This window comes from Macaca nemestrina, chromosome 7 (assembly GCF_043159975.1).
Source record: "Macaca nemestrina isolate mMacNem1 chromosome 7, mMacNem.hap1, whole genome shotgun sequence".
NCBI lineage: Eukaryota > Metazoa > Chordata > Mammalia > Primates > Cercopithecidae > Macaca > Macaca nemestrina.
Genome location: NC_092131.1, coordinates 4,421,121 through 4,447,293, shown reverse-complemented (window position 1 = coordinate 4,447,293; position 26,173 = coordinate 4,421,121). Strand labels below are relative to the sequence as shown.

General features: G+C 58.9%; 1 protein-coding gene across 1 annotated transcript; it reads left to right on the top strand.

The window, feature by feature from the left end:
- The first annotated feature begins 1,342 nt into the window (after positions 1–1,342).
- Positions 1,343–14,380, top strand: LOC105467369 (exocyst complex component 3 like 4). Its single transcript, XM_011716920.3, is given in 14 exon segments — positions 1,343–1,609; positions 2,729–2,940; positions 4,225–4,634; positions 6,137–6,453; positions 6,455–6,792; positions 8,017–8,128; positions 8,330–8,452; positions 8,798–8,898; positions 9,052–9,132; positions 10,843–10,957; positions 11,482–11,601; positions 11,689–11,841; positions 12,470–12,591; positions 13,859–14,380. Coding segments are annotated over 12 exon segments (2,169 nt in total). The 5' UTR covers positions 1,343–1,609; positions 2,729–2,940; positions 4,225–4,240; the 3' UTR covers positions 14,052–14,380.
- The last annotated feature ends 11,793 nt before the right edge of the window (positions 14,381–26,173 follow it).

The following is a 26,173-nucleotide window of genomic DNA, read 5'->3' as shown; positions in this document are numbered from 1 at the left end:
TTTAAGTGTCTCTTTCTAATAGGCTTTGCTGGGGTACAGGAAAGGTATTGCTTGTATTTACATAATCAATGCACAAAACTTACTAAACCCTTTTATTATCTCCAATAATTTTCAGTCTCAGATTTTCTAAGCCGATAATCATATCACCTATGAATAATGACAATTTAATCTGCTCCTTCCCAGTGTTTACATCTTTTATCTATTTTTCTTTCCTTATTGCCTTAACTTGTTCTTCCAGGCAAATGTTGAGGATTCAGAGTGGTGAGAACAAACATCCTTGTCATTTTCCTTATTTGCAGGGGCTGGAAGGAAAAGGAAAGCTTACAAGGAAAGCTTTCAAAACCCACTTTTACACGTGCCTGGGTTTATATCCTGATCATTGTCCCTCCCGCTGTGCTCTCAGGCGATAGATGATTGGCTATTTCTTTACCTCCTCTTTTTGCCTAATTAGCATTTTTGTGAGCCCTCTTTACTACTTGATTGGTCAGGTGTGAGCTAAGTTGCAAGCCCTGTATTTAAAGGTGGATGCAGTCACCTTCCCAGCTAGGCTTAGGGATTCTTAGTCGGACTAGGAAATCCAGTTAGTCCTGTCCCTCAGTCCCACCTCTCAACAGGAAAACCCAAGTGCTGTTGGGGAGGTTGGCCGACGACCGCTCTAACTGCTAGGCAAGATTCTTATGACTGATCCTAGGAGGCAGCATCGAGGGGGCCTGGAAAGGAGAGCAGCTCAGAGGCTGTGATCAGGTGAAGGTGGATTGCAGGCGTGGAAGTGAGAGGGGACAAGCCCCACACAGGGCTTCAGCCCAGGGCACAGTACAGGCAGTCACCTGCAGAGGCTCCTTGGGAGCGCTGAGGAGTGGAGCGATGGCCCAGTCCCAGCGTAGGTGGGGAGGCTGGGGGGTGGGTGAGCACTGCAGAGTGATCGGGAGGATGAGGAGCAGCTACGGGAAGGAAGGTCTAGGGGAAAGTGGGGAGTAGAAGCTGAGGCTGGGGGTTGGGAGGGTGGGGAAGTTCAGACTTGACTTCTCGGTCACAGCTAGGGTGGCCCAGGGTGGGAGGTCTCAGTGACTGTGTCTCTGGGTGGTTTCTTGCCCCTGCTGCTGGCCCCACAAAGGGGGTATTAGCCTGACCTGGGGAGAGTGGGACCCAGGGCTCAGGCCGGGCCTCAGTCTCCAGGGTCTTACAATCAGGGAGCGGCAGCATAGGAGCTGGGGCCCCCTGGACCCTCCAGGCACTGGGGACAGAGAGACACAGAGAGAAAAGAGAGCCAGAGACAGTCCAGGGGGGTGTGGGGAGGCAGGCACAAGGAGAGGCCAGGCGAGAGCCTTGGGGGTGGAGGAGGGAGCTGAGAGGGGCCTTCAGGTCTCAGCCCAGCAGGCGCCAGCATGGCAGCAGGCAGGCCAGTCGGAGGAGGCAGGGTGACCCTGACACCGATGTTTCCCCTGCTTCCAGGCTGTGCTCTGGGGTGACAGGGGTAGATGGACAGAGGCTGCCAGGCCAGTGCAGGAGGGCCACCTTATCACAGGGACAATGCCGAGTGCCCACTGAGCGGATAAATGGTGACGGCAGGTGGTGCGAGGCATCTGAACCCCGAGGTCCTGAAACCCAGGTCAGATTTGGCGAACAAACAGGGTGCAAGAAAGGGAATGGCCGGAGGGGAAGCCGGAGGCTGGGCGTGCAGCTGGGAGGACAGAGAGGAGGCTGGGTGGGATGCAGGTTGTCCGTGAACCCCAGGGGAAGCTGGTGAGGTGTCATCAGCGAGAGGTAGAGGTGGAGGAAGGAGGTTCCAGGATGGATGCCTGGCTGTGGGGCTCAGGCAGGAGGGAACCATGGAAGGGCTTAAAGCAGGGGAGTGACCTGGCTGGACTTTTGCTTTGGGAAGGTCAAGAATGGCTTGGGAAGCTGTTGGGAGCTGCAGGGTCAAATGAGGCATGGCTGGAGGCTGAGAGGCCATCTAGGGACCTTACTGGCCCTTCAGCGAAGTTCTGGTTTGGGACAAAAGCAGGCTGAGTGGCCCCCACGCCTCTGCCTATGTAACCTCCTAAGAGATTCACTCCCACAGCTGCCCCTCCTTACCTGGCCTTCCTCTAGGCTTCCTGGGAGAGGACCTCCACATCTGACCCCACTCTGGGACCTGCTGACACCTGGGGTCTCCTCGCTGGGAGGGGGGCTTCTGGGCAGCAGTTCTGATTCCCTGGAGGTGGAGACACGGCCGGTCCTGCCTCTGCTCCCAGCTCCAGGCAGGTTCCCCAGCCTGAGCTACGCGGCCAGGGGCAGACTCTGTCCCTCTGTGGGCCTCAGGTTCCTCGTCTGTGAAATGGGCAAATGACACCCCCTAACTTTGTTGTCACAGTAGCTGATCTGTGTCAGGCATCGTGGTGGGCACACAGTAGGTGCTTACTAAGTGTGAGCTCTCCCAAACAAGAAGGCGGGGCTTGGCTTGTCCTTGCCCCACATCCCGGCCTCCGTCCCCTTGACAGGGGTGGATGCGTCGTGTGCCATCACCCCTGTCCGGCTGGGCGCCAGCCCCCATGCCAAGCATGGAGGGGCACCAGGGAGAGGGGAATGGAGGCTGGGACAGATGGCGCCCTGAAGTGTGTGGGTCACGTCCGAATCAGGCAGCGTCCCTGAACCTTGGCGCTGGGGGAAGTAGCCAACCTGTGGCCAGGGCGGGGCTGAGAAGCCCCATCAATCACCTGGCTGCCTCTCCCACCCCGCCTCCATCCAGCTGCTCAGCCGCCTCCGTGTCTCTCCCACCCCGGCCTCCATCCAGCTGCTTAGCCGCCTCCGTGTCTCTCCCACCCCGGCCTCCATCCAACTGCTTAGCCGCCTCCGTGTCTCTCCCACCCCGGCCTCCATCCAGCTGCTTAGCCGCCTCCGTGTCTCTCCCACCCTGGCCTCCATCCAGCTGCTTAGCTGCCTCCGGGAACCTCAAGGAAGGTAGGTGGGTAGGCCTCTGCTGGACCCAGCAGGCACCTTGCTGGAGGGCGAGGGTGGGTGGGGGTCTGGGCCCTGCCCACCTTGGTGTCATTCCACCCCAGCAAACTGGGGCCTGGGGAGGCACACATCCTGCCTGATGTCACCCAAGGGTTGGGTGGTGGGTCAGGCGGGGGCTTTGGTCCTGGCATCTAGGTCGGGGGCCCTGGGGCTGGGCTAGGGGCAGGTTCAGCCCTTCTTTGGCCCCAGTTTCTCCCAGGGGAAAGTGAGGCTTTGCCAGCCTAATGCCCTCCCCAACCCATGGCCCAGCTTGTGTAATGGGGTGGGTGGGAGGCCCCCTCCTCTCTCCCAACCTAAAGCCAGGAAAGCAAAAGCTCCTAAGGCTGGAAGGGGGTGTGGGTGGAGCCTGGCAGGCCAGGGTGCTGAGGGCCCTGGGGGAGCAGGAGCAGCCACAGCTCAGCCACTCCCATGTCCCTGGGACACTCCCTCCATTCCCTGTGTTGGGGAGGGGCCAGAGCACACTACGGTGAAGAGGAGGAGGAGTGGGGGGAGGGGGAGAGGCAATGGGTGGGAAACAGTGTTGAGAACCCCCCAGTCGCTGGTTAAATATAGACCCGAGGCTCCTCCTGCTGCCGGCCCTGCGGCTGCACAGCCATGATAAGCAGCAGGGTGGCCTTGGCCACTGCCCTCAGGCCCCACACCACCTCAGCAGACTCTGTGACACCCGGGGAAGGGGTGGGCTCTCATGGGGGTCCCTGCCCTCCCCTTGGAGCCAAAGTAGTCAGGCCTTTTGGGCTGAAGTGGGGTGAGCTGAGGGACCTGGAGGGCAGTGAAGGAGCTGGTGGGGGATGGGGGGAGGGTTTTAGGCCTCAGGACCTAACATCTGGGAAGGCCTAGATGTGGCTGCTGGTCCTGCCCTCGCGTGTTATGAGCTGTGGTCTGGACTGGGCCCCAGAACCTGCATGTCAATGCCCTTCTCCAATTCTAATGGGAGGGTCTGGCCTGGCAGGCTAAGTGATGGTGGGCACCTGGGGAGACCCTCTTTGGGGGATGGTCTCAGGAAAGGCTCCTGATGGAAGCAGCTGTCTATATCTCCGTGCCCAGCTGCGGCCTGGCACACTGAGGGCTCTTGCCAAGAGAGTGGCCTGATGATGCTTCTTTTTGACAGCCTGAGGGCTGTCTCCTCTGGGGAGCCTTCCTTGACCAAGCCCCTGGGTGTGGCCAGGCCCCACAGGGCCACACCACGTTTCTGCATCTGCTCCTGTGGCCACTCCTTCTTGCCCTCAGCTCTCCTGCTGCCAAGATGCCATCACCACAGACAGAGACTCCTGGGCTGGAGCTGCAAAGTCCCAAGGAGGCTGAGGAGTCGCAGACTCCAGCTCAGGGCTCCCGGCGAACAAGCAGCAGGAAAGAGCCCAATGCCCACTGCAAGGATGGCACAAGGCTGGGCCTGGGCACCTTGAGGCAGGCCTTCTCCCGGGCCAGCCAACGGGCTTTGACCCAGGTCTCCAAGGAGGATACAGGCCTGTTCCGGCGAAGCTCCTGCTCCCTGTTCCGGTCCTTCCGGCAAGCCCTGGATGAAGGCCCAGCTGCCGGCCATTTCCAGGCCACTCCTGAGGTGCCCTCGGGGGTCATGAATGGTGTCAGCCAGCAGGCATCCACTGGGGCAGCGTCTGAGGAACTGAAACCGGAGGCAGGTAAGGGCCTCAGAAACAACACTAAATATGAAAGGAAATGGGTGAGAGGTTGGGGCAGCTGAGCTGAGGCTTCTGGAAAGGCTCTCCTCCCTGGCTCCCCAAACCGCGGCCCCGGACACGTGCACTTATTTATTTATTTGAGACAGGGTCTCCACTCTGTCACCCAGGCTGGCATGCAGTGGTGCAATTACAGCTCACTGTGACCTTGACATCCTGGGCTGCAGTGATCCTCCCACCTCAGCTTCCTGAGTAGCTGGGACTACAGGTGTGAGCCACTGCACCCGGCTAATTTTTTTTCCTTTTTTTTTTTCTTTTTTTTGAGACTGAGTCTCACTCTGTTGCCCAGGCCGGAGTGCAGTGATGCAATCTCGGCTCACTGCAAACTCCACCTCTCTGGTTCAAGTGATTCTTCTGCCTCAGGCCCCCAAGTCGCTAGGACTACAGGCGCCCACCACCACACCTGGCTAAATTTTTTTTTTTTTTGTATTTTTAGTAGAGACGGGGTTTCACTATATTGACCAGGCTGGTCTTGAGCTCCTGACCCCGTGATCTGCCCCCTTGGCCTCCCAAAGTGCTGGGATTACAGGCGGGAGCCACTGTGCCTGGCCTAATTTTTTAAATTAATTTTTATTTTTTGTAGAGATAAGGTCTTGCTATTTTGTCCAGGCTGGTCTCAAACTCCTGAGCTCACTCAATCCTCCTGCCTTGGCCTCCTGAAGTGCTGGGATTACAGGCGTGAGTCACCATGCCCAGCTGGACAATTGCACTTTAAATTCTTGCAATATCTCTGCAATGGGAGCTCCCGCATTGGGCAGATGAGAAAAGTGAGGCTCAGAGAGGTGGAGTGACTTGCCTGAAGTCTCACAGCATGGAGAATGGGACTTGAACCCAGATCTGCATGGCCGGCCCTAGATACCTAGCCTCTCCGTGACCGGTCATAGCCTGGCTCCTGGCCAAACTAGGGCCATGCACATAGCTGATCACAGGGTTGCAGAGGGTGCAAGGCTCGCAGAGGTACCCGGAGGGAAGGTCAGGGGGATTGGCCAGAGGAGGATACACTGGGGTTGGGAAGAGGGGGACACGGTAGAGGTGGAGAGCTCCTGTTGGGTGGAGGCTGGTGGAGAGCCCGGAGCAGCAGGAATGTAAAGCTGGACAGGGCAGGAAACGCCCCGCCTGAGCTCCGACCCTATTAGACCTGCAGTCAGGACTGAGCATGAGGCTGTCAGGTCCGGCTCAGCTGGGAGTGGAAGGTGGGCGTGGGAGCCAGGCGGAAGGTAGGGGTTGACCCAAATTGCTCTGTTCAGCCAGGCTTGACTCTAAGGAAGGGTTCCTGGCAGCTGGGGCCTGTTGTTCCTGGAGCAGGCCTTCAGCTGGGCTGGGGCATCTGGTAGAGGCCAGGCAATCCAGCCCGGATGGACTCAGTCGCGGCCTGCAGGTCTTCATCCAGGTCGGGGTCTTGGGGCCGTCTCTCTCACCGCCCCTCTTCTCGCCTGCCTGTGCAGAAGGCAAATCCGTGGCCGACCTCATTACTGAACGGCAACTGCTGGCGGCCTTCGAACAGCTTCTGCGCCTGGAGACACGGCTGGTGGCGGAGAAGGCCTCGCGCACCTTTGAGCAGGACCCCACGGCCTTCGCTCGGCGCGCCATGGACGTGTGCCTGCATTACGACGGGCTGGCAGCGGAGCTCAGCGCCATCGTGCGCGAAACGCTGGGCAGCGACGGCGTGGACGCGGCCGTGCTGGCCGAGCTGGCCCGCGTGGTGAACGCAGAGGAGGAGGCCCACCCCTCGCCCCCAGACGACGGCGACTTCCTGCGCACGGCCGCGCCACTGGCGCCAGCACTGGGAGGAGGCCGTGCGGCGGAGCGCTCAGGAGCGCGTGCGGCGGCCGGGCGCGGGGTGGGCCTCTGCGGCGGCGGAGGGCGCCTCGGGTCTGGCCCAGCTTCTGGCAGAGCTGGGCGTATTGGTTCGCCGCGATCTGCAGAAGGTGCGGCAGGAGGTGCAGCCCGCTTATGCGGCGGCGGGCTTTCCGGCGTGGGAAGTCTATCTGCGCGCCTTCCACAGCGCGGTGGCCCAGCGCCTCCAGGAACTCGCGCGCGACGCCCGCGGCTGCGAGCAGCTCTATGTCCTGCTGGACTGGGCCGCCAACGTCTATGGCAGGTGAGCCTCGGCCAGGGCGCCAAGTGGCGAGGATGGCTGCCGCTTCCCCCGCAGGCCTTGGGGAGCCCGCTTTGAGGAGCACCAGGCCTTTCTTCTCTGTTCCCTCCCTGGGAGAGGGCTGAGAGCCGAGAGCTTCGACATGCTTTCCTCGGCGGGTTAGGCCGTGGGGCGCTCCCGCCCCAGGTTTTCTAGGGGTCACCCATACACAGTTCCAGAATTTGAAAAGTTTCCGCGGGGAGGTTCCCATGGGAGTAGGGCCTGTGCTGGTCCACCAAGTGCCTTTGGGCGCATCAGAAAAGGGCACATCTTGGCCAGGCACCGTGGCTCACGCCTTAATCCCAGCAGTTTGGGAGGCTGAGGGGGCTGATCACGTGTCAGGAGTTCGAAATCAGCCTGGCCAACACGGTGAAACCCCATCTCTACAAAAATACAAAAATTAGCCAGACATGGTGGCATGCACCTGTAATCTCAGCTATTCTGGAGGCTGAGGTAGGAGAATCACTTGAACTCGGGAGGCGGAGGTTGCAGTGAGCCGAGATCACGCTACTGCACTCCAGCCTGGGCGACAGAGCAAGACTCAGTCTCAAAAAAAAAAAAAAAAAAAAAAAGAAAAAAGAAAAGAAAAGCGAAAAGGGCACCCCGCTAGACCGGACTCAACCCCCGCGGGTTCGCAGCGCTTGGCGTGGGTTCAGCCGTGCTATCCCCTTTGGACGGGCATCTGGGTTCAGGGTGCAGCCTGCGGGGAGCGGCCGCCTCTAGCTCTGTGCCTGGGATGAGGGTGGATTGCGTCCCCTGCGGAGCGGTTCCCAGCCCCACCGGCAGGAGCGCCCGCGGAGGTGAGGGGTGGGGTTGCCTGAAGTCCCGCACTCCTTAAATTTCTCCTTAAATTGTGTGGGGTCAGACCTATGTCCGCCCCGCTGTGGGCCTCCCTGCTGTGGATTGGAGGTTGACCGACCCCTGAGCTGTGTTTGAGGAGAAGGCGGAGTGCCATCTGGGTAGCCGCCCTTCAGCATTCTGCAGGAAAGCAGGAACCCAGCTGTCAGAGGCTTCCGGGGAGGGAGCGTGGCATGGCAGCCTGGAGGCGTGTGTGCGTGTGCGTGTGCGTGTGTGTGTACAGATGCCCAGGTTCGGGATTAGCGTTAGACTTTGAGCCTGGCCAGAAGAGGGGCAGCTGCTGCCGCATCAGAGCCGCGCCCGCCCTCAGCCCCCTGCCCTGCCTTCCAGTCCTGACTTCCTGGGCCCCCCGGGCCTGGCGCTGCCCGCCGAGCCCCTGCCCCCGCTCCTGGCGCCCGACGTGTGGGCCCGACTGGAGAGCGACTACACCAGCTTCCTGGAGGTCAGGCTGGGCGGGCCAGGCTGGAGGGGGGCGGGCCCTGGGGGGATGTGCGGCGCCCAGGCTAGCCGCCGCCAGAGCTGGCGCTGGTTCATCCTGTGGCCCCTGGCGCGGGCTTGTGACCCCACAGGGCGGCCCTAATCCTGGACGGCGCGGGACGCAGTCCGGGAGGGTCTCACCGCGGCCCCATCCCTTCTTCCGCAGGCCAAGATCACAGGCTGCTTCGACAACATATTGCAGCTGGAGCAGAGTCACTGGGCGGCCGCCAAGGACCCCGAGGTGCTGCAGGGCCTTTACCAGGCGCCGCTCTCCATGGACGTCCACATGGTGCGGCCGGGAGCAGGGGCTGAGAAGGGGCGTGTGTTCAAGCCTCATGCACACGGTGGCGATACCCAGAACGAATTCCTATCCAGTCCCAACCAACCCTTCCGTTAGATGGGAGCCTGAGGCCCCACGTGGGGGGAAATCGGGGACCCCCGGCATGCCGACGGGCTGGGAGGCTGCAGGGTGGGGGTTTGCAGGAGTTGACTCTCGGATGGGCGGCTGAAAGCTGGAGGAGCCAAGACTGAGAGACACAGCGGGGCGGGCTGGAGGTGTGGCGGGGCTACCAGGGGAGCCGCGGCTTCAGGTCTTCGGCTGGGACGCACGCTCAGTGCAGGACTTCGCTCGCAGCTCGTGGCTGAGCACGTGAAGGCGGCCGGCGCCATCTCCGCGGAGCTGGAGGCCACCACCCTGCGAATCTGCACGCGGGCCCTCGGCCTCTTCGTGCCCAGGTGCGGACGCATCCTAAGTAGGGGAGCGACCCAGCCTGGTGTGCTCTGCAGGTGGGAGGGAGGAGTCTGCGTAGGGACCTGATTGGGAGGGTGGACCCAGGGTCATCGCGCAGCCAGGGAGGGTCCCCAAAGGCTCTGTGGATCCCGTCCTAGGTTTGAAAAGGCTTTTCTGGCGTCAGAGGCGGTGAGCGAGCCCCACCTGGGCGCCTACATCAACGCCTGCGAGGAGCTCAGGTAGGGCTCGCCCGCTCCTGCACAGGCGCAGCGTGGCCAGCAGGGGACGCGCGAGCGCCGGGAAACTGGATGGAAGGGAGTGCGCGCGCGTGGAGGGGGCAGCGGTGAGGAGTGTGTGTGTCTGTGTGTTGGTGGATCTGAGGAGTGTGTGTGCGTGTGTGCAGCAGAGTTGAGGGGTGTGTGTGTGCGTGATGGAGCTGAGGGTGCGTGTGTGTGTGTGCATGTGTGGAGAGCTGAGGGTGTGTGATGTGCGTGTTTGGCAGAGCTCAGGGGGGTGTGTGTGTGTGTCAGAGCTAAGAGGTGTGTGTGCATGTGCTTGCAGGGGTGGAACTGAGTGGTGTGTGTGTGTCAGAGCTGACGGGCGTGTGCCGTGTGCATGTGTGTGTGTGTGTCCATCTGAGCGGAGGCCCTGGGGGAGTGCGGGCGGCTCTTCAAGGCTGAGCAGAGGGCGAGGGGTTCCAGCTCCCTGCCTGCTGCCCTGGGTTTTTCCCTCCCTTCATCCCAGACTGCATTTCTTCCATTTTGGGACACCTCCTCCTCTGGGAAGCCTCCCTCAGCCTGCACCCTGGGCTGTGCTGGGGTGAGGTCTGGGTCTCTGTGACCGCAGGAGGCAGAGGCCCTCCCTGTAGGCTGCCGGTGGCTGTCGGCCTTCTGTGCCCTGAGCTCCAGGCCAGGCCTCAGCAGATGCAGCAGCGCAGAGGGCGGCCAGTGCCGGAGGCACAGACTGAGCCACCCCGGTCTGGGTTCATCCTTTTTCAACAGTTTGTAAATTGTAATGTCCCGAAGGACTTCTCATTTATCTGACTTCAGAGAGCAGCTGTGCCACCTGCTGGCTGTGTGCTCAGGGACAAGCCGCCTCCCCTCTGTGGCTCTTTTGCTACCTGTCAAATAGGATCAGAGCACCTGCTCCCTGGGGTGGTGTGGGAACTCTGTGCCTTAGGGGACTCAGTTCCCATTGGCTCTTTGTGAGCATTCGTGAGTGCCAGGCACTTTGTGAATGCCTTCCCTGCCTGACGGGTCTCCTCCCAAGTGCAGTGTACCCACGCACAGGTGCAGAGCACAGGCCTGGAAAGGAGGTGCTGCTTGCCCATGGCCATGCAGCCAGGAAGTGGCGGAGCTGAGACTTGAACTTGGCCTGCCTATATCCAAAGCATGACCATGAGGCACGGCTTCTCCAACACTCTCTTGTCCTTAATCTGTGCTAGGCTTGTCCTTGGCCCTGGGACCCTGGGGTTTCAGCTCCAAGGAGCGTTCTCTGACCCTTGGTAGGCAACCTCTGGCCAAACCCTTGATGGAACTCCAGCCTGCCCTACTGTGTCCCTGGCTGTGGGGACTAGGTGTAGCCTGGCCCTCAGTTTCCTCAACAGTGAAATAGGGACATTGTCACGTTCAGGGAGCAGTTATGAGGCTCAAGGTAGGGTGTGTTCCAGGCATGGCTGTGCCGCACTGTTTATTACCAAGAGGGGTGGGAGGTCTGTCCCAGAGCTGCCAGAGGGGAAAGGGTCACCCGCCCCTGACCCACCCCTCTGTGACTGGCTCCCTGGGCTTCTGTGCTGTCCCCCACTTGACTCTGCTTGCAGGCAGCTACACTGGGGAGCCCCACGGGCTGCCCTTCACATTGTAGTCTCAGTGAGTGGAGCTGTGTGCCTGGCCCTGTTCCCCAGCCTGGTCTCCCTTGCCCACTCATCGCTGGTCCTGGCCACTCCGCAGGACCAGTATTCTCTCTAGGTTCCCAGGAACTCAAGAGGAGCTGGAGAAGCCCCTGGTGGCGGCCACCTGCAGCTTCCAGAAGCACCTGCTTCAGGGCTTGCAGCGTGAGTTGCAGGTGACTATGACAGGCCCTCTCTCCCCACTTCCCATGCCCAGGAGGTACCCCCTTTTTCCTAGAGCCTGGAGGCCCAGGTCACAGCATTCATTTATTCCAGGGGCCAGCTCATGGGTGTGTGTAGGGTAGTGGGCAGGGGACCCAGGTGAGGTCCCAGCTGAGCAGGGGCGGCTGGGAGACACCTGCCTTGTCACTTCAGTCTCCAGCTCTTAGTGGTCACCCCCGAAGCCTGGGATGGTGGGTCCACGGATCCAGGCCCAGGGTCCTCATCCAGTCCCTCAAGGCTTCCCCGGGGCACACCCTGAGCAGATCTGACTGGACAAACTCAAACCCTGCCCCTGGATCATGGGGCCCGGGAGAGGCATTCTGGGAAAGGGCTCCTGATATAACCTGTGGCTAGGAGGGGGAATGGCACCCCAAACCCAGGAGGGAAGGGGTCAGGAGTGGCACACTGGGCTTCGAGGGAGGGGTTAGGTTGGGGGGAGTAGTGCACATTTGCAGACTCCCAGCCCCTCTTTCCCCAGCCGCTCTTCAGGGTTGTGTGCACCAGGGACTGGCTGACGCAGGACTGGCTGCGTCCCCTCATGGACAAGGTAGTGAGGTTCACTGGTCATCTCCAGCGTGTGGCCCAGCCACGGGCACAGGTACCACAAGGGGGAGGGCCCTGGCAGGGCTGTGTCCATGGTTGGGGCTGTTGACTCTGACCCTGACCCTGACCCTGGGTCGCCCAGGAGACTCTGCAGGAGGTGCACCGGTTCGTGGTCCGCGAGTACCTGGCACAGGCGCTGAAGCCACGGAAGCGGTTCTGGGCCATGGAGCGCATGCGTGGCTCCCAGAAGATGAGCCTGGATGCCCAGGCCATCAGCGACACCTTCCAGGGCCTGGTAGGGGTGACATCTGACTGCCCCTCGGTGCTCGCCTCTGTGTGGGGAGGGGTGGCAGTGACTAGGGCCATAGCGCCAGAAGGGCTTTTGGCGGGAGTGGTTCTCCTGATGCTGGATCAGGTGAAACAGGGACTGGGGCACCTGTGGGGCTGGGGGGTGGGGGGAACCAGGTGGGAGGGTGGCACTTTGCAGACATTTGCATACAGTTTGTAGGGCCGCAGGGAAGGGGCGAAGGTCACAGCCCCATCTCATGGTCAGGGTCTGTGGGAGGTGTTCCCCACCTCAGGCCAGAGCCCTCAGAGTGGAGGCACCAGCGCCCTGCATACCCCTTGTTTGCCCCCAGCAGCAGCACGCTCAGGCTGGCCTCAGTTTTCCTGTCCGAGCAGGATGGGATGGGAGGGGAGATGAATGCTGTGTGGTCCATGAGCCCTGGGTGCCCAGGCACGCTCCTGTTCTGTTTTGGGGGAGGCAGTCCCAGTACCGAGCTGAAGTGACTGCAGGAGGGCTGACACTGCAGGAGGGCTGACGCTGCGGGAGGGCTGACCTTGCGCTGACCTGGTGCTCCTGCAGGAGTTGGAGCAAGGGTGGGGAGAGGGCTCCTGGGGCAGGTAGCAGTTCTGTCTCGCAGGGTTCCGAGGCCACATGGTTGGACCAAGCCATCCAGTGCGTGGCCGAGATCCTGGGCGAGACTTACAAAGACGACATCCAGCGGCACCTGGAGACTCTCATCCGGAGCTACCCCGACATTAGGTGCGTACCCTACCTGCTTCCGTTAACTTCCTACCAGAGCTTCGGGGCCAAGGGGCTGGTATTGGAGGGACCCCAGCCCGTACCTGACTGCCCAGGGGCCTGGAGACCAGAGGCAAGAGGTAGGCCTTGGATCCTCAGACCCTCAAGGCTGGAGGGGGTATGGAGAGCACCCCTTCCTTCTCCTAATCTGTTCTCGGCCATCCTCCATCAGCCCTACGGGGGGTGGCACACCTCCAGTCCTGGAATCCAAGGGGGAAGGCGGGCCCCTACCCCTGGAGAGAAAGCCCTCTCTGAAAGCCAGGGGATTCTGAGATCGGGTCAGGAGGAAGGGCTTTGATCCCGGGTTGTGCTGGGGCGATGGTGAGTCATCCAAGCTTTTGGAAATCCCAGTTCAAATCTCTCCAATTCCATTCATTTGAAGATTCTGGGATGTGGAGCTCACAGAAAGTCCCTGGTTCATCCCCTTCCCTGGGCCACCCTGCCATGGGGTGGGGAAAGATTCCCTGACCCCAGCTGGCCTGTATTCCAGGCTGTGGCTCAGAGAGAGAGTGGCCCTCATGGCACCCTGGGGGTTCCCCTCCAACTACTCCCCCACCCCATCGGCCCATCACCCGCAGCTGCATCACCCCCTCCCTCCCTCTCCCTCCACCCTGTCCCCGTGTCTCCCTCCCTCCCTCTCCACCCTGCCCCTGTGTCTCCCTCCCTCCCTCCCTCTCCACCACCTGACCCTGGTCTCCCTCCCTCCCTCCCCCTCTACCCTGTCCCGGTGTCTCCCTCCCTCCCTCCCTCTCCACCCTGCTCCTGTGTCTCCCTCCCTCCCTCTCCACCCTGCCCCCCCACCACGTGTCTCCCTCCCTCTCCACCCTGCCCCCCCACCACGTGTCTCCCTCCCTCTCCACCCTGCCCCCCACCACGTGTCTCCCTCCCTCTCCACCCTGCCCCCCCACCCCGTGGCTCCCTCCCTCCCTCTCCACCCTGTCCTCGGGTCTCCCTCTGTGCCTCTGCGTGGGCTCTTCCCCACTCTGCACACCCCTCTCCTGTGCCCCTTCAAGCCCAGCTATGGTGGCCCCCCCTCCCCTGCCGGCCCACGCTCTGCCCCCTCCCCCAGCACAGCTCTTCCTGGCCTCAGTCAATCTGACCTCCCTGACCGACTCCTGGAATGCAGAGTGACTCACGCTAACTCCCAAGCCCATGGGTTCCCCTCATCCTGGGGCTGGGGATGTTGCGGAGGTGTAAGCCTGCAGTGAGCGCCGGCGTGTCTCTGCAGGCGGGACCACATACTGGCCATTCTGGCGCTGCGCCGACTGGGCTGCCGGCGGAACCAGCATCTCTTGCAGCACACCCAAGACCTGCTGAGAGCTGAAGCTGGGGTGGTGGGTGCGGAGGCCCCCCGGGGCCATGTGCTCTTTGAGGAGATCAAGGTGCCCAGTGCCATGGCTGTGCGGATCACCTGTATCTAGTTCTCTCTGGCTCGAGAGGGGGCCGGCCGCCGGCAGGGGGCTGTGGTCAGTGGGGGTCAGCCGGGAGCCCAAGGAGTCACTCTGGGCCCTGCCCCCAACTCTGACACTGCAGTTAGGGAATTTTTGTCGTCAGCAGCCAAGCACAGCTGTCTGGCCAGAAGGAGCAGCCGTGCAGGAGGCATTTCAGGCGTTGGTCGGGAGTGTTTTGGGGCCGCAGAGCTCTCAGTGCTGCCTGTCATGGGGAGCCTCCCGCCCGACTGTCCGGCTTCACCCTCCAGTCTGAAAGTGAAGAGCAGAGTATTTATTTAAAAAATAAATGTGAATTAAAATGGTGCCTCCCTAAGGAGTGGGCAGGGGATGGGAGGCCTGGGTCCCGGTGTGCTGAAGGGCCAGGCCGGAGGCTCTCTGGTGACACCATTTGGTGGGTGGCCCTCTGGTGCCCGTGGAACCCATGGGAAGACTGAGGCAGGTCCAGAGCAGGGAGGGCCCATGCCTGTGGCTGCCCCCACCACGGCCCGGGTCCACTGGCCTTGTGCCCGCTCAGCCTCGTCTCAGCCAAGGCAGAGTCAGGGCTTCCTGGGGACAAAAAGGGGCCAAGACTGGTTCTGCAGCTTGAAGAATTTGGGTTAGATGTGGGAGGGACTTCCCAGCAGTGAAAGTTGTCAAGTTACTGCAGGGGGTGTGTCACCCATGGAGTGTGTGTCCGGGAGTGACCATGAGGTGTCAGCAATGGAGGCAAGCGTAAGGAGACTGCTGCAGCGTGCACCTGCATCCCCGCTTCTCTCCGCAAAGCTGCCGCTGAAACTTGAAGCCTTGAAGCCTTCGGGCTGGGTTGCTGGGAAACCCATTTGCATTGGCAGCCGGGCTTGCTAGGGAGGCTGAAAGTTGAGATGGGGAGATTTCTAGGGAGCAGCTGAGACAGGTGGTGACAGGTGCCCCTCCCAGCCCTCCACAGTGGGCCCCCATAGTGTCTCTGGGCCTGACCCCGACCCTGGCGGGAGTGGGGGGCAGGTGACCGCAGGTGGGCTAAGGTTCCAAGAGCTCCACGAATTTGGGTCGCCTGAGGACAGGGTAAGGGGTCTGAAAGCCTCTGGTGCCAGGCAGACAGGGGGCGTGTCTCTCCCTGTTCCCTCCAGGCCCCCTCCCTGCACTGTGGACAGTCAGGGGGCAGTTCCCCGGACAGACCTGCCCCGGTTCCTATGCCAGGGCTGGGACCTGGAGCCTGAGTCTTGCTGGGGCTAGAGCCTGGGGGTTGAGTGCTCAGGGCTTGTCTGTCTCTTCTGGGAGCAAGTGCTGGGGCAGTACCCTCCTCCATGGAGGCCAGGAGCAGGGCAGGCTGGGGCAAGGGAATATCCAGACGTCCCCTGGCAGGGTAGGGCAGGTGGGGCAGGAATGAGGAAGTGGGAGGGTTGGGGTTCCCCATCTCCACGGTTGAGGTGGGGGCGGGTGTGTGATGCTAGTGCCGATAAGCGATTCCCGTCCCTGATGGGAGGACCGAGGCTGGCAGAGAACAGGGGTCGGCACTGCGTGGTGCTGCGGATCTTCCCAGCCAGGCACCAGAGGGCATGTCTTTTCCTAGGGGAGGGGTCCAAGAGATGGCAAGTGATTGACAGGTCGGCCTCTCCCCTGCTTGACCCCACCCCTGACCTGGTGGTGGCCATGAGTGTCCCAGGCAGGGTGCATCAGAGGGGAGAAGGGAGGGCTTGGCCTGGTCTGGTCCTGGTCAGGTTCTCCCCAAGGAGCTCCTGCCACTCCCTTCCCCACGCTTCTGTCTCAGACTCCTCACTGAGGAGCTGGAGCCGGAGGGTCCTCGGGCTGGGCTGTGGGGTTGGGGAGGGGGTTCTGTCCTGGCTCTGCCATTTCCCACCTGTGAGAATGCAGGCAGGTTCCTTTATCTCACTATGCCTTGTATTTTTCCAGCTGTGAAATGGGGGTGCTGTCAGTGCCTCCTCAGCTGGGGAGGGTGAAGTCAGAGCCAGTCATAAGGCCAGGGCCCTGGCCTCCCTGTGACGCCATGTTCCTGGAGGCCCACCTACAGGAAGGCCCTGGGCACCCTGGGGTTGGGGTGGTGGGGTGCTGAGGCTGGAGCAAAACCTGAGTTGAGTGGAGGTCACTGCAGGGGGAGGCCCCAAGAGAGGCTGGGAAGAGGTGCTGACGGCTGAGCAGCTGATGGCAGAGGGAGGGGGCCAGCTTAGACCATGAGAGTTCCTAGGCCCGGATACAGGAAGTCAGAGTTTTCCTGGCAGGAACTGTGTGCACATGTGTACCTGTGTCTCCATTCCAGGAGGGTGTGTGTGCCATGTGTGCAGATCCTCGTGAGCCCAGTGGTGCCTGGGGCTGGGGGCTGCAGGCTGGAACTTCCCAGGCCAAGCCAGGCTGAGCTGGGGGTGGGATGGCAGCTCCTAGAGGACGCAGTCAGGGAAGCTGGGGGTAGAGGTGGGGCCGAGACCAGGGCATCCTGGGTGCCTCAGTCCTGGGGTCTGGCCACTGGCCTTTCTGCCCCAGGGGGTGGAGGCTGAGCCCACAAGACCTTGCAAAGAGCCTGGAGTGCTTCCTTGGCCATCTGTTGTCCAGGCCAAGCCTGCAGGGTGCGGACTGGCTCTCAGAGAGAGCCAGTTCTCATCGGCCAGGCCATCTGGCTGATAAGCAAGTGTGTGTGTGTCTGTGCACGTGCACCTATGTGCACCAGCCCCTGTCAGCACCCCCAGGATGGAGGCCCTTGCCCAGTCTCCTCACTCCTCTCAGAAAGCAAGACAGCCTGGAACCATCCTACTTGCCCCCAAGCTCAGCCCCAGGCCCTGCCTGCCGGCCCCTGGCCCCCAGCCTCTGCCGGCCACCTGTTCCCTGCTGCATGGCCCAGTTCTCCTCCCTCTTCAGGGCTAGCTGGGTTTCCCCCAGTTTCACCGTGGCCTGAGGCTTCTGCATGTCCTGGGGTTCCCTCTGGTCTCTGTCCCTGAGCTTGAGGTCCTTGAGACTGGGTCTGCTCTGTGAATCTTCTGGGGCCCCATCCCAGGCCCAACTCGGGGGGCAGAGAGAAGATACAGAGAACCCACATGCCCCAGGCCCGCATGCTCTGGTCTGCAGAGATGATCCACTCTGTGTGTGTGTGTGTGTGTGTATTTGTGTGTATGTATATGTATATATGTGTGTGTGTGTATGTGTGTGTGTGTACGTATGTGTGTGTGTGTGTGTGTGCTGTGTGCACACACACCTGCTGGTTCAGGGACAGCGTGTGTAGGGTAAGAGGAGACTGGAGAGCTGCCCCCACCCCAGCTCAGGCTGGGGCCCGGCAGCCCTCTGCGGCCATCTCTCCTCCTGGTTTTCATGTGTCTGGGCCTGTCCCCTGCTTGAGTGTGTCATGCGGGAGACACACGAGGCTGAGCCACGCAGGCCTGTGTTCCAGTCTCAGCTCTGCCCCTTCCAGCCGGGGGACCGATCCAGTCTTCTTGTTGGTAACATGGGAGGGAGTGCCCAGTAGGGAGCCAGTGAACCTGTCCACAGCGGTCCTGGCAAGAGGGCGTGCTGTGAGTGGCGGTCTGTGTGTCTCCTCCAGGCCTGCACAGCTCACCCTCTTCCTTCCTCACCTGGTGACCCCAGCCCCTTCCTTCCTGGCTTCAGTACTCAGCAGGCCCCTGTGCATGGTGGCAATATCCCCAGCGGCTGGAAGGTGACTGCAGGATCCCTCACCACTGCCCACATTGGGAGAGGAGGCTGCAGGGTCCCCAAGGCTACCCCCGTCCCCAATCAAATTTCCTTCCTTTGCCACCACAAAGAAGCCCCAGGGCCGCCGTCGGTGCACACAGCTCACAGGCCATCATGAGGCCCAGGGGGTGGCCAGGAGTGGCCTGCCTCATAACACTGCCCGTGCCCGCCCTTCCCTGTGGAAGACTGGTCAGTGAGCACCTGCCGGCCACTGTGCTGCAATAAGACGGCCACTGCAGAGGGCAGGGTCCACAGCGCGCCAGGTCACAGGACCAGAGCTCGCTGGGAGCCACCCTATCTCAGCCTGGCCTCCTGGGACCCTGGTCTTGTGAAACACTTGGAGGGAACTGAAACTTGGACAAGTCACACACACCCCTCGGTCCATCCTCTCCTGGGCCCTGGGGGCCTGGGCCTCTCCAGGAACACCGTCCCTTCTGTTTGCACATATGCCCACCCATCTAGTAACAGCCTTAAAAATGTGTTAAAGGCTTAATAATGTTTTGGGTAACAATACATTCACGTAGGTCAAAATGTAAAAGATATGCAAAGGGTATAAGGTAAAAAGTCTCCTTCTTATCTCTAGTCTTCCTGCTCCCATTCCCAGCAGTAACCAAGGTTCCTTGCTGGACACTTGAGTTGTTAAAAACTGATTCTTGCCCAAGGAATTTATATGAACGGTGACATTCTGGGCATTGGTGGGGAAACTGTTTTTGCTGGAGGTGGTTGGGAGGATAGGGCAGTTGTTTCTCTTTTCTTTTCCTTTTTTTTTTTTTTTTGAGATGAAGTCTCACTCTGTCACCCAGGCTGCAGTGCAGTGGCGTGATCTCGGCTCATTACAACCTCTGCCTCCCAGGTTCAAGTGATTCTGCTGCCTCAGCCTCCCAAGTAGCTGGGATTATAGGCACCCACCACCTTGCCTGGCTAATTTTTTATTTTTAGTAGAGACAGGGTTTCACCATGTTGGTCAGGCTGGTCTCAACTCCTGACCTCAAATGATCCTCCCGCCTCGGCCTCCCAAAGTGCTGGGATCACAGGCGTGAGCCACTGCACCTGGCCTGGGCAGTCGTTCTTGATCCCTGTAAACATCAAATGAGGAACTCAAGGCTCTTAGATGGATAGAATCCTCAAATAATGGACTTAGGATCTTAGGGAAGACAAAGATCACCAGTAGAGGGTCGTGACTGCAAGTTGTCCAAGTTCTTGGCGTTTTGAACAAAGAATCGGACAAAATGCCCAGCAAAGCAAAGAAAGAATGAAGCAACAAAAGAACGAAAGCAGGGATTTACTGAAAATGAAAGTACACCCCACAGTGTGGGAGTGGACCGAGCAGTGGCTCAACAGTCCAAATACAGAATCTTGTTGAGTCCAAATATCCCCTAGAAGTTTCCTGTTGGCCACTTCATGCTCATCTCATGTAAATGAAGTGGTGGTCTGCAATCAGTCTGATTTGTTGCAGAAAGCAGCCAACCACAGGCTGAAGTGAAGTTACAAAGGTCACACTCCTGTGCAAACATCTGATTGGTTGTAAAAAGCAACCAATAAGAGGCTAGGGTGAGGCTGGCGCGGTGGCTCAAGCCTGTGATCCCAGCAGTTTGGGAGGCTGAGACGGGAGGATCACCTGAGATCAGGAGTTCAAGACCAGCCTGGCCAATATGGTGAAACCCCGTCTCTACTAAAAATACAAAAAAAATTAGCTGGGCATGGTGGCGGGCACCTGTAATCTCAGCTATTCAGGAAACTGAGGCAGGAGAATCACTTGAACCCGGGGGCAGAGGTTGCAGTGAACGGAGATAGCACCATTGCACTCCAGCCTCCCTAGTAGGTGGGATTACAGGTGCCCACCACCATGCTCAGCTAATTTTTTGTATGCGTTTTCCTTTCAATATAGTTCTAGGAATTTGGCATGAAACAGCCTTAGGTTCCCTGCCTCCAGACCCTATTCTCCTGCTTCATCATGAGAAGCCCTGCCGTTTGTGGGGTGCCCAGTGTGTGCCGGACTCTGCTTGGTGGCGTGTGATGTTCCTGCTTTCTCTGGACTCAGGGCTAACATTTCGAATCAGCTTCTGGACTCATACACCTCTGGGCTGGAATCCCAGCTTTGCACCTTCCTAGCTGTGTGTCCTTGTGTGAGTTACTCCACCTCTCTGGGTTCCGTCTCCCTGTGTAAACTTGGGAGCATTACACAAGAAAATGCAAGAGTTGGCTGGAGGAGGACCTGGCTCTCCGAGAGCATCCTCCTACCTGTGGCATTCATTGTTATTTACCTGCACTACCTCCTTTAAGCCATCCCTGCCAACCCTCTGAGTGTGCCAGCACCATCTCCAGGAGGTCCCAAGGAAATGTCACTGTCCCAAGCAATGTGTGGAGAGACACAGCTGCAAGCAATGGAGTGCCAGGGCCCAGGTGGTCTCCACGCCTGAGCCCACAGAGGGATGCCCTCCTTCTCCAAAGTCTGGAAGTCAGAGCTCCTGACCGTCTGGCAAGAAGGGGGCTCCCAGAACCTGGGCTGGAGGCAGTCACAGGGCCTGCCTGTTTTTTGAGCAGCCTCTGTTACAGTAGACAGATGTGAGCAGGGCAGAAGAGCACCCAGGAATGTCATGCGACCTTCAGGTGATAGGCAGTTGTTACACTGTCTCTCTAAAATAATAATTGGTCGAACCAGCACCAGGAAAAGGCAGTCTCCCAACATAGGTGTTTCTTCTACATAGAAGCACCAAAACGAGTGATCAGCAACTTCCCGGTGAGATCTCAGGAGTCGGGTGAGTGGGCTCAAGCATAAGCACTAAGAGGCAAAATGGCAGAGCTTAACTGGTATATGACCTTCCTCGGGGAAACCCTCGACAGTAAGGGAAGAGCGCCTCAGATGAGCACGTGCACCACTTCAGTACACACACCGCGCATGCGGCCCCTCCCAGGTGCTGGTAGGCCACGGCGGTGCATGTGGACAGCCCAGCCCAAGGGAAGAATCTGGAGAAGGAATGCAAGCTCCCCCCACCCTGGGAAGTGGAAGCATGTTAATGTATAAAACCCCATGTCAAAGGTCCCTTGAGTCACCTGCTTGGCCTTCCAGGTGTACTTTCCTTCCTTTCATTCCTGCCCTAAAACTTTTTTTTTTTTTTTTTTCTGAGACAGAGTCTCACTCTGTCTCCCAGGCTGGAGTGCAGTGGCACAATCTCGGCTCACTGCAACCTCCGCCTCCTGGGTTCAAGCAATTCTCCTGCCTCAGCCTCCCAAGTAGCTGGGACCACATCTGACTAATTTTTTATTTTTAGTAGAGTCAGCGTTTCACCATGTTGGCCAGGCTGATTTCGAACTCCTGACCTCAGGCGATCTGCCCGCCTTGGCCTCCCAAAGTGCTGGGATTACAGGCATGAGCCACTGTGCCTGGCCGTTTTTTTTGTTTTGTTTTGTTTTGTTTTTTGATAGGGTCTTGCTCTGTAGCCCAGCTGGAGTGCAGCTGCACGATCTGGGCTTACTGCAACCTCCACTTCCCGGGTTCAAGTGATCCTCTCACCTCAGCCTCCTGAGTAGCTGGGACCACAGGTGCCCACCACCATGCCGGCTAATTTTTGTATTATTATTTTTATTATTTGGCAGAGGCAGGGTTTTGCCATGTTGCTCAGGCTCCTTCTCTAAAGCTTTTAAATAAACTTTCACTTCTGCTTTGAAACTTGCCACGGTCTCTCACTTTGCCTTAGACCTCTCGGTTGAATTCTCTTTTCTGAGGAGGTAAGAACTGAGGTTGCTACAGACCCGTATGGATTTGCTGCTGCTAACATACTTTGGTGCTTCATGACTTAGATACAGTCCCTCCTGGTAACACCTCCCCTCCCCTCCTGTTCCCTCCCCTCCCCTTCCCTCCCCTTCCCTTCCCTCCCCTCCCCTTCCCTCCCCTCTCCTCCCCAACTCCCTTCCCGGAAAAGCCCCATGAAGCAGCGCTGGGCTTCCCAAGAGAGCTCCTGCCACGTGATTGGCCTCGGTCATTGGGAGAACCCTGCATAGACCGTGGCTCTGCAGCTGTTTTCCTGGAACTCATGCCGACTCTGAGAAGGGCCCGTGTTCTATAGGAACCCCGGGCAGAAGGGACCAGAACTGAACTTGGGCATTTTGCATCACTACCAGAGAGTTGTGGTCAAAGACTGGAGTTTTAGGAGAGCTGAACTTGGGGAGGAGAGTGGCTGCTTGCAGCGGGCATAGGGAACTTCCTATGCCCATGAGTTCCACCAGGACCCACTCCTCCAGGGAGCCCTCCTACACCACACTATTTGGGAGGCCACTGGTGTTGGGGTCCTGCTGCCCCATAGGCCCTGCTTTCTCTCCCTTCGCCCTTCTTAAGCAAGGACAGTGGGCCCGGCTCATGGAATAGTTGCAGAAGCCATACCTCATCAGGCCTCAGTTTCTCCATCTGCCAAATACGGAAAGGAATCCTTGGCCCGGCTTCCTCCTAGGAGGAAGGGGAGGGGCTATCAACAAGTCAACAGTGTCCCGTGGGGCTGGGGTGGGGCACCGCCTGATGGTGCATGTCCGGGCTGCTGAGGGTCCTCATGCTGCCTCCTTTGCAGGAGGGGATATGCCGTGAGAATGGCTCCTGGTCAGCTGTCCTGGCCATCCCACAGTCCCGGAGGAGGTCAGCAGACTTCAGCCAGGGTCTCATGAAGCTGCAGGTGACGCTGAGTGAGCCACTGCTCCTCTTGGGGAAGGCTGGGTGGCAGCAGGGATCCCAGCCTTAAGGCCTCAACCTCTGTGCCTGCTTCTTTGAGACTCAGTTTCCTCATCTGTCAACAGGGGACACAATGGCCCCACCCCATGCATTGAGTAGGGCATCCCCGGGGGAGCAAGAGGCCCCGAGAAGAGTTTCAGGGCTGGTGACAGCCTGAGAAGTGAAAGGGAGAAGCAGAGTGAGTGTTGGGGTCCTGGGAACCAGGGTTAGGGCAGCGGGAAGTGCAAGTCATCATGCAGAGGGAAGTGGTCCCGGGATGCTGGGGGAGGGGCTAGGTGACCCACTCTGAGGTCAGCAATGCTCTTGTGACCAAGGCTAGCAGCTGCAGCCATGCCTCTGGCCAGGCCCAGCCACCTATGGGCCCTCTGCCCCTCGTGATCACCCACCACCCTGGGCCCTGCTTCAGGTTGCTCTCCCTCCTGCCTGCCTTCAATGCCCTTTTCTTCTTCTTCTTCTTTTTTTTTTTTTTTTTGGAAATGGAGTTTCACTGTTGTTGCCCAGGTTGGAGTGCAATGGTGTGATCTTGGCTTACTGCAACCTCTGCCTCCGAGGTTCAAGCGATGCTCCTGCCTCAGGCTCCCGAGTAGCTGGGATTACAGGCATGCGCCACTACACCCGGCTAATTTTGTATTTTTAGTATTTTGTATTTTTAGTAGAGACAGGATATCTCCATGTTGGTCAGGCTGGTCTTGAACTCCCAACCACAGGTGATCCACCTGCCTCAGCCTCCCAAAGTGCTGGGATTACAGGCGTGAGCCACCATGCCCGTCCCCAACTGCCCCTCTTCTAGAGAGCTTTCCTCTAGATGCCTTCAAGAATGCAGAGAGAGGGCCAGTAATGCACCTGCCTGTGTTATTCTCTGGTCCGTGCTAACTCAGCCTTTCCTGCTGCCCTACAGGGCGCAGGTGGAGGTGCAATTAATGGACTAAATGAGGTAATGAAAAAGATTGAGAAAATTTTTTTTCAAGATGAAAAAGTGGAGAATAGTACCTCCCATTTCTGCATCTAAACTCCTTGGTCTGGAAGTCCTTTCTTGTGTCTGACTTAAATACATCAAGCTGAATTTCAGACGTTGAGCAACGCTGGAGGAGAAGCAAGATAACACTGTGCTTAGTGAAGGGGCTCCAGCTTCACCACTGGCTGGCACATGACTGGACCTCTCTGTGCCTCAGTCTCCTCATCTGTAGAAAGAGGAGAGTTAGTGCCCACTTCATTAGGTTGTCCGATGAAATCGGCTAATGTATACAAAACACTTAGAACAACGCCTGGCACTGGTGGAGATCAACAAACGTCAGCAGTCTACCCGAAAAAATTGAAAGCAGGAACATGAACAGATGTTTGCATACTCGTGTTCTTTTGTTTGTTTGTTTTTGTTTTGAGACAGGGTTTTACTCTGTTGCCCAGGCTGGAGTGCAGTGGTGCAATCATGGCTCACTGCAGCCTTAACCTGCCAGGCTCAGGTCGTTCTCCCACCTCAGCTTCCCATGTAACTGGGACTACAGGTGCACCCCACAACACTCGGCTAATTTTTTGTATTTTTGGTGGAGACAGGGTCTCACTATGTCGCCCAGGTTGGTCCTGAACTTCAGGGCTCAAGTGATCTACCTGCCTGGGCCTCCCAAAATGCTGGGATTACAGGCATGAGCCATCACACCTGGTCTACACCCATGTTTTATAGCAGCACTGTACGCAGCAGCCAAGAGATAGCAACAACCCAGTGTGCACAGAGAGATGAATGGATGCACAGTGTAGCCCATCCATACAATGGAACACGATTCAGCCTTAAAAAGGAAGGGAATTCTGACACCTGCTGCCACATGAATGCGCCTTGAAGACATTATGCTGAGTGAAATAAACCAGACACAAAAGGACAAATGCTGTGTGACTCTATTTATTTGCAGTACTGAGAATAGTCAAGACCACAGAGACAAAAGGTAGAGTGGTGGTTGCCAGGGCCCGGGGGAGAGGGAGAGGGGTGTTAGTGCACAGTGGGTAGAGTTGCCGTTTTGCCAGGTGGAGATTTCTGCAGGTGGAGGGCGATGTTGGTTGCACAACCCTGTGAATATACTTAATGCCACTGAACTGTGCGCTTAAAAGATTATAAATTGCATTATGTATATTGTACCATAATAATTTTTAAAAAGTCAGCTGTCGTTGCTCTGGCAGAGGGAAGGGAGGGACGTCCCCTGTGTCCTGGCCTCTGAGGCCCTGGGTTGCGTGCGAGGAGCTGATGGTGGCTCCTGGCCAGGTGCTGGCACACTCGCCTTCTAGGCTAAATGGGGAGGTCACTGCCAGTCTGTTCCTGTCTGCTGCCCTCCCCGCCAGGCAGAGGCCCCCGCTCGCTGCCCCTGGCCTGTGCCCTGGGGAGCTGGGGAATGGGACAGCCGCTGGCCACTGGTCATAAACATCCCCACCCAGTATGCGATGCTGGCTTCTTGCTGGGGTGGAGCCCTAGGCTGGCCTTTGGCTCCTCTGGAAGAGCCTGGCCTCTTGGGAACTGTTTTCTGCATCTGCGAGAAGAGGGTAAGGACTGCTCCTGCCCCATGGGCCCCATTGGCTGTCATCCCTTGGCCCTCCATGCTGCCCCATTTTCAGAAGACTTTCTTTGTCTTGAGAACTTCACGCATGTGACCATTGACCCTCATGCCTGAGCTTAGAGAAGGGGAGTGACTGGTGCAGACAAAAGTCCAAAGCAGCAGCCTCATTTCCCAATCCCCAGCCGGTGCTCTGGGTGGGCCACTGCCGTCAGCGGGTGACAAGGGTGGCAGCCCCTCCTCAGCCCTGCAAAGCCTGTGCAGACCAGGGGCTGCCTCCAAGGGGACAGTAGGGCCTAAGGCCTGACAACGCCCTCCTGGCAGATACAGACTTCCAAGCAATTTCCCGATCTGCTTGGGGCTGGGAGGGGAGGTGGGGTGGGGTGGGGTGGGGGAACAGAGTCTGGCAGGAGAGTCTTGTGGGGATTGCACAATGAGGCCACAGCAGCCAGCCATGAAGGCAGCCACGGGCCAGGGCCCCTCAGGCGGTTTCCCCATCGCCCCTGTGTGGATGAATTCCATCTGTGCAGTGCCGATGGAAGGACCCTCCCAGCCCCAGGACACTGTGGCTCTGTGGACTCATCTGAAAAATGTCATCCCTGGAGCCCTAGGAGAGAAGGGGTGGGGTTGGCAGCCTTAACGCCCCATCCTGGCGGCCTCCTGCATCCGCTCCCCCACAGGTTCCCCAGAGACAGGATGGATGGCAATCCAAGTGCAAACCTGGCGCTTGGCCACCACCCTTGAAGAGGAAGTTCTCAGTTCCCAGGGCACCCTGAACCCACACCGCCCCCACTCCGCTGGCCCCCCTGGTCCTGGAAGACCTGTTGCTAGGCTGGAGAGGGAATAGCAGAGTGATCAGGGGGCGGGGAAAGAGGCCAAACAAAAGAGGGGAGGAGCAGAGGCCCCAGTGAGGCAGGAGGGAAGCCCGTGCCCAGCGGGAAATTCCTAAATGACGGGGGCCTTTCCAGAGGGCAGAAATTCCTAGCGTGTGAAATAAGGAAGGAAGTTAATCTCCAGTGGGTTCCCTTCACAGCCCCCTTCCATCCTCCCCACATGCCCCACCTCCACATCTCCCAAGACAGACCCTGAGAGACAGTTTGGATGGGGAAACAGGCCTGGAAACGGAGGCCTGCGCGGAGTGGGCAAAGTCGGCTTGATGATTAAGA